General features: G+C 34.5%; 1 protein-coding gene across 1 annotated transcript; it reads left to right on the top strand.

Annotated features, from left to right (window-relative positions):
* Positions 1 to 3735: 3735 nt before the first annotated feature.
* Positions 3736 to 6108, top strand: LOC121407993. The gene has a single exon (XM_041599282.1). The coding sequence runs from the start codon at positions 3899 to 3901 to the stop codon at positions 5540 to 5542; it is 1644 nt and encodes a 547-aa protein (XP_041455216.1). The 5' UTR covers positions 3736 to 3898; the 3' UTR covers positions 5543 to 6108.
* Positions 6109 to 19992: the final 13884 nt, after the last annotated feature.

Raw genomic sequence — 19992 nt, 5'->3', positions numbered from 1 at the left:
TTTGGTAGGCACTTTTGACGACAAAGTACGCGGTACGAGGACGCCGGCGATTTGTATGTGTATTTCTGTGGAGCAAGCTCAAGCTAGTCTACAAATGTAGACCCACATCTGCAGTGTGTGTACCAAGGCTGATTCAAGGAGTCTGCATAGCAAACTAGGTCTACTGCATAGAGGTCTACATCTCTATGGTCTACTGTGGCTGCAGATGGCTCGCTTCAGCTTCGCTTGCCCTTTCAGGCTGGTGAGATCCCACCTTACGAGCCATTCAGAGTCTGCATAGCAGACTAAGCTCAAGCTAGCTCACGGAATATAAAAATGGGAACTCGGGCGGATCCAGCCTTCGCCAATAGGGGGGGGGGGGGGCAGAATTTTTTTTCAGCCATCTCATGTGTATTTTTTCTTAAAATTTGAAAAAAGATGTGTATGCAACTAATTACTACGAAGCGCAAGCAGAAATGAACTGATATCAATTGGAAAAGGTATACCTGTTAAAGACTATGCTGTTACATAGTCATGAAGACGTATGTTACATATAATGCCAGCGCGAAGCGCGAGATGAAATTTTTGACATTTTTACCCAAAGAATATTTGTAACTAAAAGGTCAAGTCCTCCTCAGAAAAATGTTGATTTGAATCAATAGAGAAAAATCAGACGAGCACAATGCTGAAAATTTCATCAAAATCTGATGTAAAATAAGAAAGTTATGACATTTCAAAGTTTCGCATATTTTTAACAAAATAGTTATATGAACGAGCCAGTTACGTCCAAATGAGAGAGTCGATGATGTCACTCACTCACTATTTCTTTTGTTTTTTATTGTTTGAATTATACAATATTTCAATTTTTACGAATTTGACGATTAGGACCCCTTGCCTGAAGCACAAAATGTTGAAATAATGAAATTCCACGTGTTCAGGGAGGAATGAAACTTCATTTCTCAAGACAACGACGAGAAAATAAAAATATTTGATATGATAAAATACAAAAGAAATAGTGAGTGATTTCATCAGTTCCTCATTTGCATACCGACCGAGATGTGCATATAAACTGTTTTGTGAAATTAAGCGAAACTTTAAAATGCCATAACTTTCTTATTTTACATCCGATTTTGATGAACTTTGATTTTGAGTGTTACGCTTGTTGAATTTGTCTCTTTTTATTCAAATCAAGTTTTTTGTTGGGGTGCATGTGCACTTGTCCTTTAAACAGAATATAATAGATGCGAGCGCGATCGAAGCACGAGCGGAAAATTTCGAGATTTAGACCTCCTGAACGAGACACTATTCATCATTGGCAGCGGAAACCGAAAATTTTAGGGGGGACCTGTCCCCGTCCCCCCCCCCCCCCCGCTTCCGCCGCCTATGCTATTCATCATGAAAAGGATGAGTAATTGGGATAATGCGAGCGCAAAGCACGAGCAGAAAATTTCCATATGCGTTTTGATCTGATCGAACTTGAAGGTACCTGTTATGGGCCTGTTATGGACTGTCACTTAGCCATGGAGACGTTACATATTTCACCAATCAAATAATGCGAGCGCGAAACGCGAGCTAAAAAAATTTGACATTTCTACATAATGAATGGAAAATTTCAATCAATTTTTATAATCGTAAACAAGATAGCTTGATGCGAGCGCGTGAAGCGCCGAAAATTTGACTAAAGTTAGTCAAATTTAAAGTTTGGCAATATTTTGTGAAAAAATAACAGTCATCATGAATGTGGGCTAATGATGTCACACCCCCACTTTCCGTTTTCTTATATTATTACATAATACCATAATTTTTTCATTATTTCATACATTATATCTCCGTTAATGGACTAAGTTGCAGCAGTAAATATGCACTAATTAAATCAGTTGTCATTCCAATTTTTCTAGTTCTTGAAGGAAAAAATTGAATAAACCTACTTTCATTTGATAAAATACAAAAGAACAAGTGGGGGTGTGACATCATCAGCCCACCTAATGAATAGTCATGACGACTGTTTTCACAAAATCTTGCTAAACTTTAAAATTCAATAACTTTATTAGTTATCCGATTCTGATGAAATTTTTGTCATTTTGCTCTACTCTATTTATTAAGCTATAAATACTTTCGACCTGGAACATCTCTTTAAAAGAGAGCTGATATTTTTATTATTATTACTTTGAGTTTTGACACAGGACCGGCACATCCTTAGGACATATGAAAATGAAGACTGTCTTCCTATTCCTCTTCCTAAGCGCGAGATGAAACAAAAGGGAAATATCTTAATGCCTAATGAGAGCGCGAAATCTTCTGATATGATGGCCTGAAAACTGGACATTTCAAGCAATATTTCGTTTTTCATAGATTTGGCAATAAGGACCAACTTGACTGAACCATATAGTATTAAACAATGCTAATTCCACATGTTCAGGGAGGAATTAATCGTTGTATCACTTGACAATGAGGAGAAAATTAGAATATTTCATATTTCATGTAATAAAATACAAAGAAATAGTGAGAGGATGACCTAATAGTCTCCTCATTTGCATACCAGCCAGGATGTGCATATAACTGTTTTGTGAAAGTAAGCGAAACTTTAAAATGTCATAACTTTCTTATTCTACATGGGGGTCATTTTTTGATTTATACATAATCCAACTAAGGGATGAAGCCGAAGTCGGTGTGGCCTCCATATTGGTGACACAAAATGAAATGAAAAAGTATTAGAGGAGGGAGAGAAGTGAATGAAAATTGAAAAATAAGGGGGGGGGGCGAATAATTGGAACAAAGGGTTTTTTTCAGGTCATTAATTTTCGCTCACCCTTCGCGCTCGCTTTCAGATCAATTCAATTTCAATTTATTTCATTTTCAACAGGACAAAGTAAAGAGGTCGAAATAATTACAATGAACTTTTTTTTTTGGGGGGGGAGATGGTTTTTGTAGTATCATGAACAATATCGATGTGAATATCTCGCTGATTGAGGTGAAAATAATGAGAATACTCCTATAGCGAGTAGAACAGGACATTTTAAATCCCATGTGACCCACTTCAGCAGTTTATTATCTCATTCATGGCAATGCAATTGGGAAGTATCCATTTTAGTTTTATACAATGACCTGAAAATTTGTTCCCCCAATTATTCCCTCTCCTTGTTTCGCAAATTTTTCTTCCCCTTTTATCCTTCTTGTTTCTTTTCTCCTCCCCATTTTTCCTTTTTGCGCGGCCAGCGGTGGTGATGGTGGTTGGGGGGAGGGGTGATGGCCCATGGCTGCTTCGGCCCCCCGTTCATCCAGCCTATGGGGGGGCCGGGGGGTGTATTTGCACAGGCCATTCTCCTCTCCGAAAAGCGAGGTGGGGCAGGCTGTGAAAAGTATCCCCAGGCCCCTGGAATTAAAGATTTTTTTTGAAAAATAACATAAGGGACAATTTTTTTTTATAAACTGTAAAGAATGATTTTTTCTCGGTTGGAAGCGCAAGGAGTTGTAAAAGTTTTTTTGTAAAGAATTAAGATAAGGATTAGGATACTTGGATGGCTGTAGTTTATGCTTTTAGAGGACCTAGATAGCCCTTAGACAGGCCTAAGAAAAATCTAGGCCATGAAATCTAATGTAAGATATTGTTTGAAGAAAGCCCCAAACCCCTAAATCCAAGTAAAAAAAAATCTTCGAGAGCATGATCGGAACTGGAACTCTACTGAGTAGATCCAGCTTGGTGTAAATGTATTGCATGTATGGCGCCATCTTAAAAAAAGTGTTAACGCAATTTTTATTGACGCGTTATTCATATCCACGACGAGCAGAATGCAGAAGTACGAGATCCAGTGACTGATCTGGCAGAGAAATTCACGTCAAACCATGTTTCTTCATTGTTTTTCTTGATATTTGGAAGGGAGATCGATTTCTGTTGACTCGATGAAAACCGTCTAAGATAATGTCGTCTGTGAAGAAATTAAGTTTGAGTGGATTTAAGTCCACTTTCAAGCGAAAAACAAGCCGAGGGATTTCTCGGAATCATTCTCCCGCACATCTCAGTGGAGACTTGCAACAAGGATGCTTGTGTGACGACTTGAGCAAATCGAATAGCGAGTACCAGAATATCCCGACCAAAAACAGGCCAGGTAATATAAAATCTGAGGAAATTACTCCCGCTTTTAATGATAAACACAGTCTGAAGAATCGGGAGTCTAAATCAAGTCGATGGGGTCTGCGTCAAAAGGCTGATACTAGCAAGAGCAAATACGGGAATGAAAGTGAAACAATGATTAACTGTTGTGAACCCGGAAGTGGTGTTGATTTGGATCGCGAATGCACGGTTGATGATTCTGCTGTACTATGCAAACCCCCGTCTGCAAATGGGCACATTGTAATGAGGAATGGAAATATGAATGAGTATGATATTGATACTGGGTATGTTGGTGCCAGGTCTGTGTCATCACCCTGCATTTCAAATAACCATTCATTTCATGAAGGCATTTCCAGTCATTATATAAATAATCCCAAGTCAAGAAAAAGTGAGACTGAGCCTGAGGTTGTTCCCCATGCAGAAAATATGCGCACAAACCAAACAACAGAATGTGAAGAAAGTGCTGGATATAGACGGTATAATCGCCCATTGCCTGTGCCTACATGTAGCTCTGTTAGTGATGAAATTTGTGAAAATGAAGGTCAAACAAACATGAATAATAGATTGTGTGATATAAACGATAATGCAACAATCTTTGAACAAAGACTTGATGAGTGCCTAGAAAATAACATGTGTTTGAAGGATGTTGACGAAAGTGTTCCATCTACAGAAACCCCACCAGCCATTCCACCTAAGCCTGCATCACTCTACTGCAATGGTCAGTGGCAATTGGAAGATGATAAGGACCCTGACTCTGTTCAGTCAAAGAATATGAGGAATTCAACCTTGTCTCTTGGTGAAAATCCTGATGTTCCTCCACGCCCCCCTGCACGCTCTAAAAGGAGACACGGTTTGGATTTGAGTCTGCCGTTCAACAGGATGTACTTGGAAATGAAAGAAAGAAGCTGCAGCCAGACTGTACCTGTATACGAGGACGTGAAGGTGGAGCTTGGTCTGGAGAGTGGCGGTCTTGCAGGAGAGCTGTCAAAGCTTCCTCGTCAACCTTGGTACTGGGGTCCAATGAGTCAAGATGAAGCAGAGGGTAAGCTTAGTGATGCTGACGATGGCAGCTTCCTCGTGAGGGACAGCTCCGATGATAGGTATCTACTTACCTTGAGTTTCAAGTCCAGTGGTCGTACCCTCCACACGCGTATCGAACACCGTAACGGCCTCTTCAGTCTCAACGATTCCGAGGGACATGCCTCGGTCATTGAGCTCATAGAGAATGCTGTCAAGGAATCGCAGGGTGGAGTCTTTGGCTACATGAATGACTCCACAGGAATCCAGAACTTCCCTGCGAGACTCACCCATTGGGTATCCAGATACAGTGAAGTGAAGTCTCTGCAGTACCTCTGTCGCTTTGTGATACGGGAAACCTACCCCAGACATCACATCCGGCATCTTCCACTTCCTAAGAAGATCAATGAATATATCCTAGAAAATCAGTACTAAAATCATTCTATTTGAATTTTGTTGAATCATGAATTGAAATGCTGAATTGTTCCAAAGATGTTTCTTGAGTGCTCTTTTATAAAGCATTTTGTACTAACAGCATATATTTTATATATTTTTTCAAATATGATAGGTTTACATGTGTCGTAATGAGAATGCCTTGTAGGCCTTTACTGTACTATTATACTACTACACGTACATGTACTTCTGCTAAGTAACAGTAAAATGTATACTAATCTGCAATTTGATTTTGTAGATATTCATTGTTTTGAGAGAATACAGTGTAAATGTAATGACAAAACCTTACTTCAAATTTAAGAAAATATACTTCCATAGTAGGGTACTACATGTTCAAATATGTACCACCATGCATAAGTGTGACTAAACCGACTCGGTTAATGTTGCTTAGACTGCTAATCGTCTATAAAAGATATTAATATGGTAAAGAAAGAATTTTAGTACGGTTCATTGTATGCACAGCTCCTTACAGACTTAAAGAGAAATGCCTGTAGTTGCAGTAAACACTGATTTCATGAGAAAGTCTGTAAAACCAGGCTTAATTGTCAGAATATCATCGAGGATCTAGATCTGGTACAGTTACATAAACTGAACTTTGTGAAATCTGGAAATCTACGCTGAAAAACGTTGACACTGAAGATCACCAACACAGATAGGCACACGTGGGACAGTGTATTATTATTGCTGGAATAAAGACCCGACGGAAGTGACCGAATCCGCGCTTATTTTGCTTATTTCTCAGCAATTACACAATTTCTTCCAGAATCCTTTGGCACATATTTTTTACTCATACAAACAGACACTTGGGTGGTCATTATATTAGATTCTGTAAAAAGTCATTTTGAGATAGTAACCAAAACTGGAATTTATCTTTAAGCTTTGAAATTGGTAAAAGTTGCTCGCATACATGTAGGTGGATTTGTAGTCTAATATGTAGTCCTTTCAGTGCTGAAATACTTACATGTACATGTAGCAGAATGCAGTCCATATCCCCAAGCATTTCTTCCTTTATTTCTTGTAACAATACTTATTTCTTAACCCCCCCCCCTGAACTTGATGCTCTTTGTACATGTTTACATGTGCCTCCAGTATAACAAGTTTTTTTTCTTTTGACAAGTGCCTTGAGAGTCTTTTGAGATTCAGTTATAAAGCAACAGTTAATCCACCAGCTTTTTCAATTAAATTGTATTTATATATTTTTTAAATTTTGATTTCACTTTCATTTATTATTGAGTTTTTTATTTTTAGTATTATTATTAATTTTTTTTGGATGGGGTGGAGACGGAACAAAGTATATAAATTAAAGCCACAGATCCTTGTAGAAGGAAGGGGGTAGTAAAAGAGTGCTCAGTATCGAAAAGTGATGTAAATTGTGATCTATCATGGTTATAAAATCTATGTAAGCTCTGTGTACTTTAGAGTGACAGTAGGTACGCTGTAGGTAAAACCCTTTCCGCTTTACATGTATGTTTTTTTTTAACAAGGTGAATGGAAAGTGGAATTGTTTCCCTTACCATTACTAAACTAATATCAGTACTTGCAAATTATTTGTACAGACATGTGTATTAATAATAATATGCATGGTTCCTTGCTCACTCAGTGGTTAACCTGTTGACTACCAAAGCAAGGTAATTCCTTGAAAACCTGTTTGGAATCTGCAGTCGACAGGTTTCGTTTGATAGCAGGACCATCTGGAATTCCTACTGTCTTAATTCTTCTCCTATTTAAAAAAAAAAAAAAAGGAATCAATCCGAACTTTTTTGCCATCCGTTGTAGTCTGTATCATGATTTGTCTAGATTTGCAGAGTTTTTTCATGTTAATAACATTTAGTTATGTAATGTACTACTAGTTATATTGAGCCTTGCATTTTATTTTGGAGTATGAAGATCAAAATCGCTTTTTATCTTCTTTCCACATGGTTCTCATTCATACTTGAAAAGAATTAATGATACTTTTTTATACAATAATTATAAAGCTTATTGACTATGATTGTGAAATTATCTGTACAGCTGAAAGCTTTTTCTTCCTGATTGTGGTATGATTCATGATATTTCCTTTTTTGTTCCTTCTTTGGGACAGTTTTACATTCCATCTTTTATGCTTTTGTGTTTGGTCAACCAACTGGAGCCAGAATGTTGTAAAAAAAAATAGTCTCATTAGTGGTATTCGTATGAATCACATCCACCTGATCATGAAATACTTGTTTACAAGACCTTGTTCACAGGAGCAAGGTTGTAGTAGAATTCCCAAGACAAGAATACCAGCTCTTATTGTGTATTTTATTCTGATAGATGGGTGTGAAAGTACCCAATGTGACCATCCATAATTGTGCCTTATTTAAACCCCACTAATGGAAACAAGTATAGATCCCACCTTCAAATAATAATCACAAAAATAATTGTAATGTACTACACTTGTTTCTCTGTTTCTTTTATTTTTGTTGCATCTAGTAGTAAACAAATATGGAGGCCTACATGTCCATAATTTTTAATTGGTTTGGACTTTGATATTAATAAGTGTGAATATTTATAGGCAGTAAAGACAGTGTTTTTTTGTAAGGGTCATGTGAATACTGAACCTTTGACCAGGGGAAAAATTCATGAAACAAATACTAGTAGTCCGTGATCTTCATTGACTTACTTACATGTATAAGCTACTGAAATACTTGTACATTGGCTCAGAGCAAATTTATCAGTGAAAATCACTAAATATTTGTTCCATGAAACATTTCCCTGTTTTGACCGTTTTCCGTATTAAAAAAGGCTTTAAACAACATAATTGATTTGTTATTGTCTGTTCAACTTGAAAGTTTGTATAAAATCTTTAATACAATATTACGCTTTAAGGCCAGAATTACATACGTTTTTTTTTAACCGTTTACTGATTTCATTCATTAATTACCGGTACACTTTAATTTTAAAAGGGTGCTCATTGAGAAAGGATCCACATTTGACAAAGGTGTCTAATTTCATGCCTGTCTGCGGCTTATTATAAGTCCTAAACTCCTATGTCCTCTTTCTGTAAATGAATGAATAAAAACAAAACAGAATTAAATGAATTCAAAACAGTCTTATTATTCAAGCAGTGGACTCAACCGTAACAAAAAGCTTTAAATTTCTCTGCATACCTGCATGGCAAAAATGTGCAAACATTCATGGATAAAATTATGAAATCTGCATTTATATGACATCATGGTTCAAAACCAGTTTTCACGATCCCCAGCCAAAGTTTTTATTATGAAAAGAGCCTAAATTGACCAAAATTAATCAAACAAAAATCTTTCCTCTGAAGAATTTCCCTTTTTAAATGTATGAAAGTAATTTGGGTGGATTTATAGTTTTAGTGTACTATTTGCAACTATGTTTTTTTTTTAATAAATGTGCATGTTTTTTTTAAATGCACATTCATCTTTTCAGTCTACATAGATTTGTATTTTTCTTTCATAAGAAAGGCAATGTAATGTGCATTTCATATTACACTGTACATGTAATGTATGTACGACTGACCGAGAAAAGTTTCATTCCCTTTCTGGGTACAAAGTCTATTTCCTGTATTATGCACATTACATGTACATGTATGTATACACTTATTTACTTATGAGTATGGGTAGGGATTTTACATGCACAATAAGTTTTACACATGTATGTATATGTGCATTGTGTGCATGATGTAATTTTGTACCGTGAAGATCTGATCTCTCATAGGTTTTGTTGTTGTTGTCACTGTACAGTACATGTACAATGTAATTTTCATGATTTCCAAAACTTTTTCTTCCATGATTGAACAAAAAGAAATAAATTGTATCCCTACATGTACATGTACTGTACCTCCACAATTTGATGCATTCTGTTTGTGCATTTTAAAAATTTTGCTTCTTCAAGTTCCTATCCTCATAAAGCACAAATATATTCATAAAATGTATTGTTATTTTTTTGCATTGGTAAATACTAAAAACTATTTATGTATGGTAGGCCTATTGCTGTCTCGCCTGGCTGTACTATGAAAACAAAGTAAGGGGAATTTGTGCAGCTAGACAGTGATAAATGAATGGAGGGAATATGTCTACTGTAAGTACTGTATTTTAAAACAAAATTCATGGATTGATGAAATTGTGGAGTTGAGCTGTGTGTGACTTCCTGCCTTTATCTATTGGTTTCCTCTTTGAAACTCAGCTACATGTTCAGTATATCTCACAGCCTTTCATACATCATCATTCTGCAAGTAAAAGGGCAATATGGCTGATGTAAAAAAATATTCTGTTTTTTAAATACATTTTCTGATAGAGTATTCCAAGCCCTTTCTGATGATATCTTCAAAATGAGTTTTTAAAAAATTAGAAAACATTATGAAAATTTGAAAGAAATTGGACTATGTTTGAATTATGACATTTCTACTAAAAGGCTGCAACTTTAAGAAATAGTGTAACATGAATTGAATTTATCTTCATACTTCACAAGATAACAAAATAATAACATGAATACAAGAAATACGTTTAATTACATAGAAAATACAAAGATAATGGCAGTAAATAAAGCGAAATATGAAGGAACCTGCATGAAAGCAGAGCTTGTAATGTCTGCACGTTCCTTAAAGTAATTATGAAGTTCGTAAGGAGATCGGACACTAAAGAAAAATCAGACTACAAAGGAAAAGCCAAAGATTAGCGCAAAATCAGGGGGTAAAGAATTAGAGGAAAAGTGGACAATGTGAAAAATAGGAGGGGGTATGAGCGAAGAATGAAAAAAAATAAAAAACTATACCATAGTATACCTTTAAAAAGGTACAAATCAAATACATTATATATATTCAGCCAGTGCATCTTAACGGTGTCCATAACTGGACAAAAGAAATGATTTCAGTTTACATTTAAACATACTTAAGGATAAACAGCTAGTTATTTCGTTTGGAAGATTATTCCAAAGCCTTGGTACTTCGAATACAATTTTTCTTTGAGCAAGTAACGTACGAGTACGTGGAAGGTGAAATGAGTCCCTTTGGCGGGTAGGATAAAAATGGATGAGATTGTTTCTTTGAAACAAGGAAGAGAAAATTTCCGGTAGATCATCTTTTGAGAGATGAAACATGAATGTACCAAAATGAAATTCGTAAAGATCACAAATTTTCAGGATTTGATTTTTTATAAATAATGGATTTGTGTGTGCATTAAAGTCAGATTGGTTAATCATCCTAATTCCCCGCTTTTGTAATTTAAATAACATTTCTAATACAGTCTTGCTTGTATTACCCCAAGCCAATATACCATAATTTAATCGTGATGAAATGAGAGTCATATATAAGTTTAGTAGTATATAATCAGGGAAAAAGAATTTTAGCTTGCTTAAATTACCAATACTTCTAGAAGTCAATTTACACAAGTAATTAATGTGACACTTCCAAGACAAATCATGATCAATATAGAGCCCAAGAAATTTGGTGGATTCAACCTGTAATAAATTTACATTATCCATGACTACTTGACCAGGTAAACTTTTGAGAGAATTACTGAAAATCATAAAATTAGTTTTCATGGGTCTAGGATTTGCAAGAAATTCCTATACACAGGGTACCCTTTTTCGTAAAATTTGTGTCCGAAGATGGGCAATAGGGGTCATGGTATGGGGACTTGCACCCTTGTAAAAACATTGGTGTCTAGAGTGCCCCCCCCCCCAGTTAAATATAAACAAAGATGTATAAGTTGTACATTTACTTCAGTGTTGGATCTGAGAAATCTGTTTTGTGTACATGCACCAAGCAGTAAACCACTTAAGTTTGAGATCACTGTAATACCAGGAACTTCATTAGAAAATATGTTATACATTAGCATTTATTGGGAAACAGGATGTTTGCATAGAAAATACTGCTAAGTAGTCAGTTTAATTTTATTTGGAGAATATTTTATTATTGAGTTGTATCTTTTTTTTTTAAATGTATTTTATCAATATATTTAATCATGATTCTGTTAAAGGGGTACTCAGGGTTAAAAAAAAATTATTCATTAAGTTCACAAAATCTTGATACAGAAAAGAAAAATCATTTTTATATACCAAGCCTAATTAAGTATATTCTTCCAGCAGCATTAGTTTTAATGATTTTCTAAATATCTTGCGACCGGGGGTGTTTCTAATATTACTTGGCAGATAACTGAATATTAATGTACATAAAAGAAGTTTCACTGAAATAATGCAAATCTTGAAAATGTCATAACTTTGTTATTCCTTATCCAATTTTGACCAATATTTCTGTGTTTTGTTTGTTTTTTCTTTATCAGATTAGAAAAAAAAATCAGCCTTAAGTACCCCTTTAACACTGCATGTAGGGACAGTGAATTCCTTTGTAAAACAGGATTTATGTTTTTGACACACATTTTTTATGACAAATTAGAATTTCCATTTTAGATCTAGTTACAGGTTTTCAGAAATGGAAAAGTATTTCATGGGGCAGGAAAATCAGTGTTCCTATACACTGGCATGTGTTTGACTTTTAATAAGTAGACAACAGTATTTGAAGATAAGTATTTTGCTTACTGCAACTTGCTTTTAACTAGAAATATTGCACTCAAATGATGTATTGGTTAGACTTAGAATGAGGTACTTAGTAAAGGTCCTTTATGCTATTTGGTTGAAAGACTAAGGTCTAATTTCCAGAGCCCATTTGGTCTAAATAGCCAGTTTGGTCTACTCTTCCATTTGTTCAGGTAGATATCACATGGTGTGTTAGTTGTTAGAAAAATAAACATAGAAATTGAATATTTTTTCTTTGGTGAGAAAAGTGTTACCCCTTATGGAGATTGTTGGAAACCTAAATCATGTACATGTGTTTATCATGTAACATCTGTAAGTTTGTTTTTGTATCATGTCATATATTCATGTGATTAAAGCAAATTAAGCGATGTCACATGCACACTAACCTCAGCAAATCAGCCAAGTTTAAGCTTCATGTGCTTCCCTTAGAATTGACGAAGAGGGATTGTACATGATTGATGTAATACATTGTAATTTCCTTACATGTATAAATCAAAGTCATGATTATAAAATTGTGTGATTTGGCCCTCAAGGTGTCAAATTAGAACTTTGCAAGATATCATTTGCAAGTAATGATATTAATGCCTATTATTATTATTATAATTATTACTAAACACAAATGAGAGGCACACCTGGGGGGATGTCTCACAAAGATTTAAGTATGACTTGGTGTCGCACTTTAATGTCAAGTTGCGTTCAGTAGAAAAGGCATGACCGAATTGGTCAGATCATGCCAAGAGGACGTGCACTACTGGGTATTGATCAATAAGATTGCACGTTGCATATCATGTACACGTTGGCATTTAATTGCGACTCAAAGTCTAAGTCATACTTAAATCTTTGAAATCTTTGTGAAACACCCCAGGGTTATCATGTAGTAAAATGAAAAAGTATTACATACATGTGTATTTAGGTGATAAATATTTTGTATATATCCATCATGTTCAATAATATGAATATGTTTATCTTGAACGATTTAAAGCATTCTATGTATCAAAAAGTAAACGTAATCAGAATGATATGTGTTTGATCTCTTAAATGTCTGTAGTACTATGTGAGTGGAAATGTTAATCATTTTGGGGTACTTGATCATTTTATATAGAATGAAGAAAAAAAATCAGAGCATCTTGATTGCTTTTGTAACTGATTACTATTTTGTACTGTTTTTCTGCCTTTTCTAATGTTTTGTAACTATTGTATTTTTGTATACCAGCAGTGCTTGAATCTGAAGTTGACTTTTAAAGCCACAAATATGAAAGAAATGTGATGTGTATTGTTCATTTGAGAGCCGATGCAACATTGTTCTTAATGCATTTTTATTAAATGCTGTTTTTTTTGGTAAAGAAATAAATGCAGACAATTTGTAAGCAAATGAAAATTACATATTTCCATCATTTGAAGCTTGTTGTGTCCAGAGTTGGAGAGAAAAGAGGAATCTGTTTATTCTGTGTAAGGGTGGGTTATTTTGTCCATTCAATCTTATGAATTTTCCAAGAAATGAAAGATTGATTTTCAATTAACTTTAGTTTTGAATGGTCCATCAATCTTACATGATTATGTACATGTTTATATATATATATATATATATATATATATATATATATATATATATCACTGATATACACACACACACCCACACATCACCAACCTGGTCAAGCACTTACAGTAAAACTTGGAGGTAAGAAATCAGACATTTATAATGTATCTTTTTTGTATACATCATTTATTTATCGCAGAACCACATATATCATTGTTACCTCTACCTATTATATGATACTTTGTGTAATTACCAGCACTACCAATTAGAGTAGGGTTGGTTTGGGTGTCTGCGCCTATGTATGTATGTGACTGCGAGTGTGATTACATACATAAGTTCACGTGCTTAGACACGAATGTATATATGAATCAATACCTTATATAATTATGTATTATTTTGAGATATATATACTATTATATATTATTATACATTTTGAGATATATGTATTATACAACACACATAACCCAATACTTTCAAAAAATGTTCGTAATAAAAATCTGCGTAAACTTAATTAATTTTAATAGCTATTGGATAATCCTAATTAAACATTACCGATGTAAAACATATTCTTTTAAGATATACCTCTATTTAGTAAATTAATCCAAATATATGCATATTACATGTAAAGCCATTATGTCTTTTACATCTTCAGATACCTGAAGAAGGCCGAACTAAATGGCCGAAAGCTTGTATTAATAAAAAGTTGAAGAAATCCAGGCTACGTCTCCCGCTTCAATGCTTTTTGAGCTTCTTCGCCAATATATCACTCACTGAAGCACCCACGCAATGTTTAGGTCCTTGCTCATCACAATTATATATATATATATATATTATATAACGTGCCATGCATGAAGTCACGTTGCGCTAATCATTTCTTCAACTTCTTGTTATTGACATGCACACTATATAAGAGAATTTTATTTGAAACCTGCATATTACAGGTGTATGTATCATAAGTATTGAAGTATATTCAAAATGATACTGAAGAGGAATTAGCCTGTCAAATCACATTAAATGTACATGTAATTTTATTTTTTTTTAAAGGTTTGTGACCTTAAGACAGATTTCAGGTTACAGATTTAACTATTATTTTTACAATTACACATTTGCTTTACATCTCTGCAATATGGGAAGTGAATCATCAGCACACAGTACAATACAAACAGTACTTTGTATCGTTTCAGTTTCTTTTTCCTCCTTTTTTCCAAAGTCATCCCCTAGCTATCACACAAAGTTAATAACCCCCCCCCCCTCTATTTCTAAATACACACCTCTTTATTTCCTTTCCTCTTTCTATCTCTTTTTCTCTCCTGTTTCTCGCTATTCCCCTTCATTCTGTTCAATTCTCAAGACCAATGGCCCGTTTCATAAAGAGTTACAACTGTTGTAACTTTGCCATTATGGCAACCTTGATTTTAATTGGCTGCTGAGCCCTGTTACCATGGTAGTTGCCATAATGACAAAGTTACAACAGTTGCAAGTCCTTTATAAAACGGGCACCGATTACACTTACTGTGACTTTGCCATTATGGTAGCTAAGTTCTTCGACTTTGATTGGCTGCTGAGCCTTGTTACCTTGTTAGTTACCATGGTAACATACAAAATTGCAAAGTTACGATACTTTTTAATGAAACGGGATTCCAAGTTATGCAAACCATGTGTCGTTTACTAATTTCTAAGTCAGACCATAATCTAGTAAGATCTATAGACATTCAGCGATTTGACTCGGGCATTCATCCATATTAGACCAAAATAATAGTCGTACAGCTATCCAATAAAGACTGCAGCGATGATCATGTTTGAAAACATTTGTCTATTCACAGATACAATAGAAGTGAGTCATGATGGAGCAAGGTTGCATGTATTGAGTTCAATTTCACATGGACACGCCTTATCTTGATGTGATTAATGGATTAAATAAATACACCCTGAAGGCCACAAATTGTGCAATACATGCAAGTCAGATGCGGTTAACCTTGAAGTGTTAAATTTATAACACCAAAGAGTATGAAGACGTATGAAATCTGACTTTGATCGATGATCCCTCATCAGTTTTTAGTGAATATCATTGTGTGATTGATACAAATAAATAGATCACTTAATAATTCCCTTTAAAATGATACCCTACATGATATGATTATGGTTCACATGGAGGTGCAGTGCCTTGAAATGTGGGGCAAGGTCAAAATTCAAAAGTTGCAAAATGACACAAAATTGAAAGTCATTGGGTTTTTTTCCGTGGTGATGAGCGAGTTTCTAAGCGGTTTCTTTTGTTTTCATGCACCTTAACATTAACATGGAATAAAACACACCTCTGCACGAGCAAACACATAGGATAGAGGAATCATGTTCTTTATTGACCCTTCATGACCATTTCTGCTCGTTTTGCAGCTTTTTAATTCAGACCTCATCAGACACTTTAGAACCCTGCTCTTTTCGTGATGGCACGATCATAAAAGGTATGGTATCATTTTGAAGAAAATTAAATGATCTTTTAAATGATATCAAATTTGCATTGTGTAAAATTGGGAGTTGGGAGAAATAAATGGCCAAACTCAGATTCCCAAAATGTTTTTGAGAGGTTTATATTTGTGTACCAACACCAAAGTTTATGATGTGTAGAAACCCGAATCTAAACCGAGATAGTTCAAACCAAAATGCCAGTCACTTTGAATAGCACCGACTCAAGTCCAGGGGAGCGTTTCATCAATATTTTCATTCGACAAGTTGTCAGATCTGACATCTTTCCTTGATTCTGATTGGCTGAGAGGCACTGATCCCATGGTAATTGTTGGCTAAACTGGTACTTGTCGGATAAAACGTCCGACAAGTCTTTTCATGAAACGCTCCCCAGGAGAGTATTTCATCAACATTTTTGTCCCGACAAGTTGTCAGATCTGACAACTTTCCTTGATTCCGATTGGCTGAGAGTCACTGTTACTATGGTATAACTGTCGGATAAAATGCCTGACAAGTCCTTTCATGAAACGCTCCCCCGAAGCGTACATGGACTCAGTCCTAAACTACTAAAAACCTCCGACTTCTTTATACCAACATCAAATGCAATATTTTCCTCATGAATTGATGTCACTTTATGGAAATCACAATTAAGATGAGAAATTCACAACTGTAAATACAGGTATCAGTGAATATTTAAACAAGTAGAATGCCTCTGGCAATCTCGTCTCCATTACACAATTCAATACAGCAACAGTACTGACTTTGAAAACAACTCATTGAGGTATTGTGCTTTTTTTCAAAGAGAGAGAGAGAAAAAAAGAACACATTCATTTGATAAAAATATCCTAAGTTCGTTGACCTTAACTAAGAAACTTGTACTTCATTTCATATCACTTTTTGATATCAATAACCATCTAATAATTTTTTTAAGCAGTGAACAAATCCAACTTGATTGATCCAAACTGACATTTATAAACTCTTACCTTAAATTTTACTCGACTAATTTCTGATCCCTGTTAACCATTATATGCATGTGAAATATAGGCCTAATATTGACTGGTTTTTTTCAAAAACTTGTAAAATCCTAACATTTGTTTATGTTTTTTTAATGACATCAGTATATTGACTCCTTAATGACCTTTAGAATCCGCATTGTGACCTTAAATTACATTCATTCATTTGCTGATACTAATTGGCATCCATCGTTCGAAAGCTTTGTGAAGTGGGGATTTATACTTTCAAAATTATCTTCAATTTTTTTCTTGGTTGTTGATATTTATAGTGCAACATTGTCAAAATTCATTGACCCTACATTAGACCTCGACCAAGTGACCTCTGAAGCTCGTTTAAGATCCAAGTTTTATGAAATCCTAATACTTTCAAAGTTATGATGGCATTTCAAAAATTTTATCTTGGTTAAGATATCAATTTTGATACCCCAACATTGTCAAAGTTCATTGTATGCAAGAGGATCAGTGATACTTGATTACCCTTATGTCCAAGTTTCATGGACTAGGTCAACCTTAACCTTGGTTAATATTTCAATGTTGACAACACTGACTTCTCCTTGGTGTCAAAATATTGAGTATTCTCAGTTTCATTTTTTATTTCTGTCATGTCCTGGATAAAACTCTCTTTTTTGCTAGTATTTTGATTGGATTCACAATCTATTTCATGATCATCATCTCAATTGGAACTTGGTCATGAAAAACTGAATCGTCTCTGAACAATGTATACTGCTGAAAGTATCGTAAACTCTCAAATACTCTATACAATAACAGGAACTCTAAACTATGATTTCATGGTTATTTTTATCATTCACTTATCAATAATGAATCTGGAAATGGTAATGGTCATGGTAAACCAATGCAAGTTGATTCTTTTGAAAGAAGTGATCTGCATTTCAAAACATACCTAAATAATTATGGTTAAACTTTTTGAAGTTGATAAATTTCCATAAAATTATTCCTGATTTTGGACATAGGTCATTATAATAGACATGATATAATGAAAAAATATATTGAAACCATACCTTCATGGTAGTAGTAGTAGTAGAGGTAGTAGTAGTAGTGGTAGTAGCAGCAGTAGAAGTAGTAGTAGTAGTTGTTGTTGTTGTAGTATGGTAGTAGCAGTTATAGTGTATAGTAGCAGAAGTAGGATTAGTAGTACTAGCAATAGAAGTAGTATTATAGTAGTAGTATTAGTAGTAGTAGTAGTAGTAGTAGTAGTAGTAGTAGTGGAAGTGGTAGTAGTAGTAGTAGAATAGTAGTAATATAGAAGTGACAGAGGCCATTATATAGACATGATATAATGAAAAAATATATTGAAACCCTACCTTCATGGTAGTAGTAGTAGTAGTAGTAGCAGCAGCAGTAGAAGTAGTAGTAGTAGTAGTAGTAGTAGTATAGTAGTAGTAGTAGTAGTAGTAGTAGTGGTGGTGGTGGTGGTGGTGGTGGTAGTAGTAGTAGTGGTAGTAGTAGTTGTTGTTGTTATTGTTGTTGTTGTAGTATGGTAGTAGTAGTAGTAGTAACAGTATTAGTATATTAGTAGTAGTAGTAGTAGTAGTAGTAGAAGTAGTAGCAGTAGTGGTAACAGTATTAGTAGTAGTAGTAGAATTAGTAGTAGTAGTAGTAGTAACAGTATTAGTAGTAGTAGTAGTAGTAGTAGTAGAAGTATTATTATTATTATTATTATCATTATTATTATTATTAGTAGTAGTAGTAGTAGTATAGTAGTAGTATGGTAGTAGTATAGTAGTAGTAGTAGTACCAGTAGTAGTAGTAGTAGTAACAGTATTATTATTATCATTATTATTATTATTAGTAGTAGTAGTAGTAGAAGAAGTAGTAGTAGAAGTTGTAGTAGTAGTAACAGTAGTAGTAGTAGTAGTAGTAGTAGTAGTAGTAGTAGTAGTAGTAGTAGTAGTAGTAGTAGTAGTAGTAAAAATAGTAGTATTGTTGTTGTTGTTGTTGTTGTAGAAGTAGCAGTAGTAGCAATAGTAGCAGCAGCAGCAGTAGAAAGAGTTGTAGTAGTAGTAATAGTAGTAGTATAGTATAGTAGTGGTGGTAGTAGTAGTAGTAGTATAGTAGTAGCAGTGGTAGTAATAGCAGCAGCAGCAGCAGTAGAAAGAGTTGTAGTAGTAGTAATAGTAGTAGTATAGTATAGTAGTGGTAGTAGTAGTAGTAGTATAGTAGTAGCAGTGGTAGTAATAGCAGCAGCAGCAGCAGCAGTAGTAGTAGTAGTAGTAGTAGTAGTAGTAGTAGTAGTAGTAGAAGTAGTAATAGTAGAGGTAGTATAATTAGTATAGTAGTAGTAGTAGTAGAATTAGTAGTAGAATTAGTGATAGAAGAAAAAAAACAATATTGCTGCTGCTGCTGATGATGATTTGACACAAATTTAACAATAGGGACCAACTTGATTGAACCATGAAATATTAACAGAATGTTAATTCCACATGTTAAGAGAGGAACAAAACTTTTTTCACATGACAATGACATGAATGAGGGGAAAATTAGAATACATGTATTCAACATTTCTTATAATAAAAATACATAACAAATAATGAGTGGATGACGTCATCAGTTCCTTCTTTGAATGCAGAAAAGGATGTGCATATAATAGTTTGTGAATTGAAGCGAAATTAAAAATTGTCATAACTTTGTAATTTTACATCCCATTTTGATGAAATTTTCAGCGTTACGCTTGTAGTATTTTTCTCTTTTTATTCAAAACATTTTTGTTGGGGGTGGACTTGTCCTTGAATTTCTAAATTTAAGATTGATTATTTTTAGTTAATGACCGACTTGCTATTGACTGAAACTTACCGATCTGTATGATGTGGACCTTACATTGACTGGAGTAAGGTGAAAAATACATCATACTTTTCGATGGTTATCACAGCGATCAATCATAT

The sequence above is a fragment of the Lytechinus variegatus genome, chromosome 2 (assembly GCF_018143015.1).
Source record: "Lytechinus variegatus isolate NC3 chromosome 2, Lvar_3.0, whole genome shotgun sequence".
Taxonomy (NCBI): domain Eukaryota; kingdom Metazoa; phylum Echinodermata; class Echinoidea; order Temnopleuroida; family Toxopneustidae; genus Lytechinus; species Lytechinus variegatus.
This window is presented reverse-complemented; position numbering and strand designations above follow the sequence as displayed.

What these genes read in the sequence shown, in the direction of transcription:
- LOC121407993 (XM_041599282.1), top strand. Translation starts at nt 3,899, where the DNA reads ATGTCGTCTGTGAAGAAATTAAGTTTGAGTGGATTTAAGTCCACTTTC.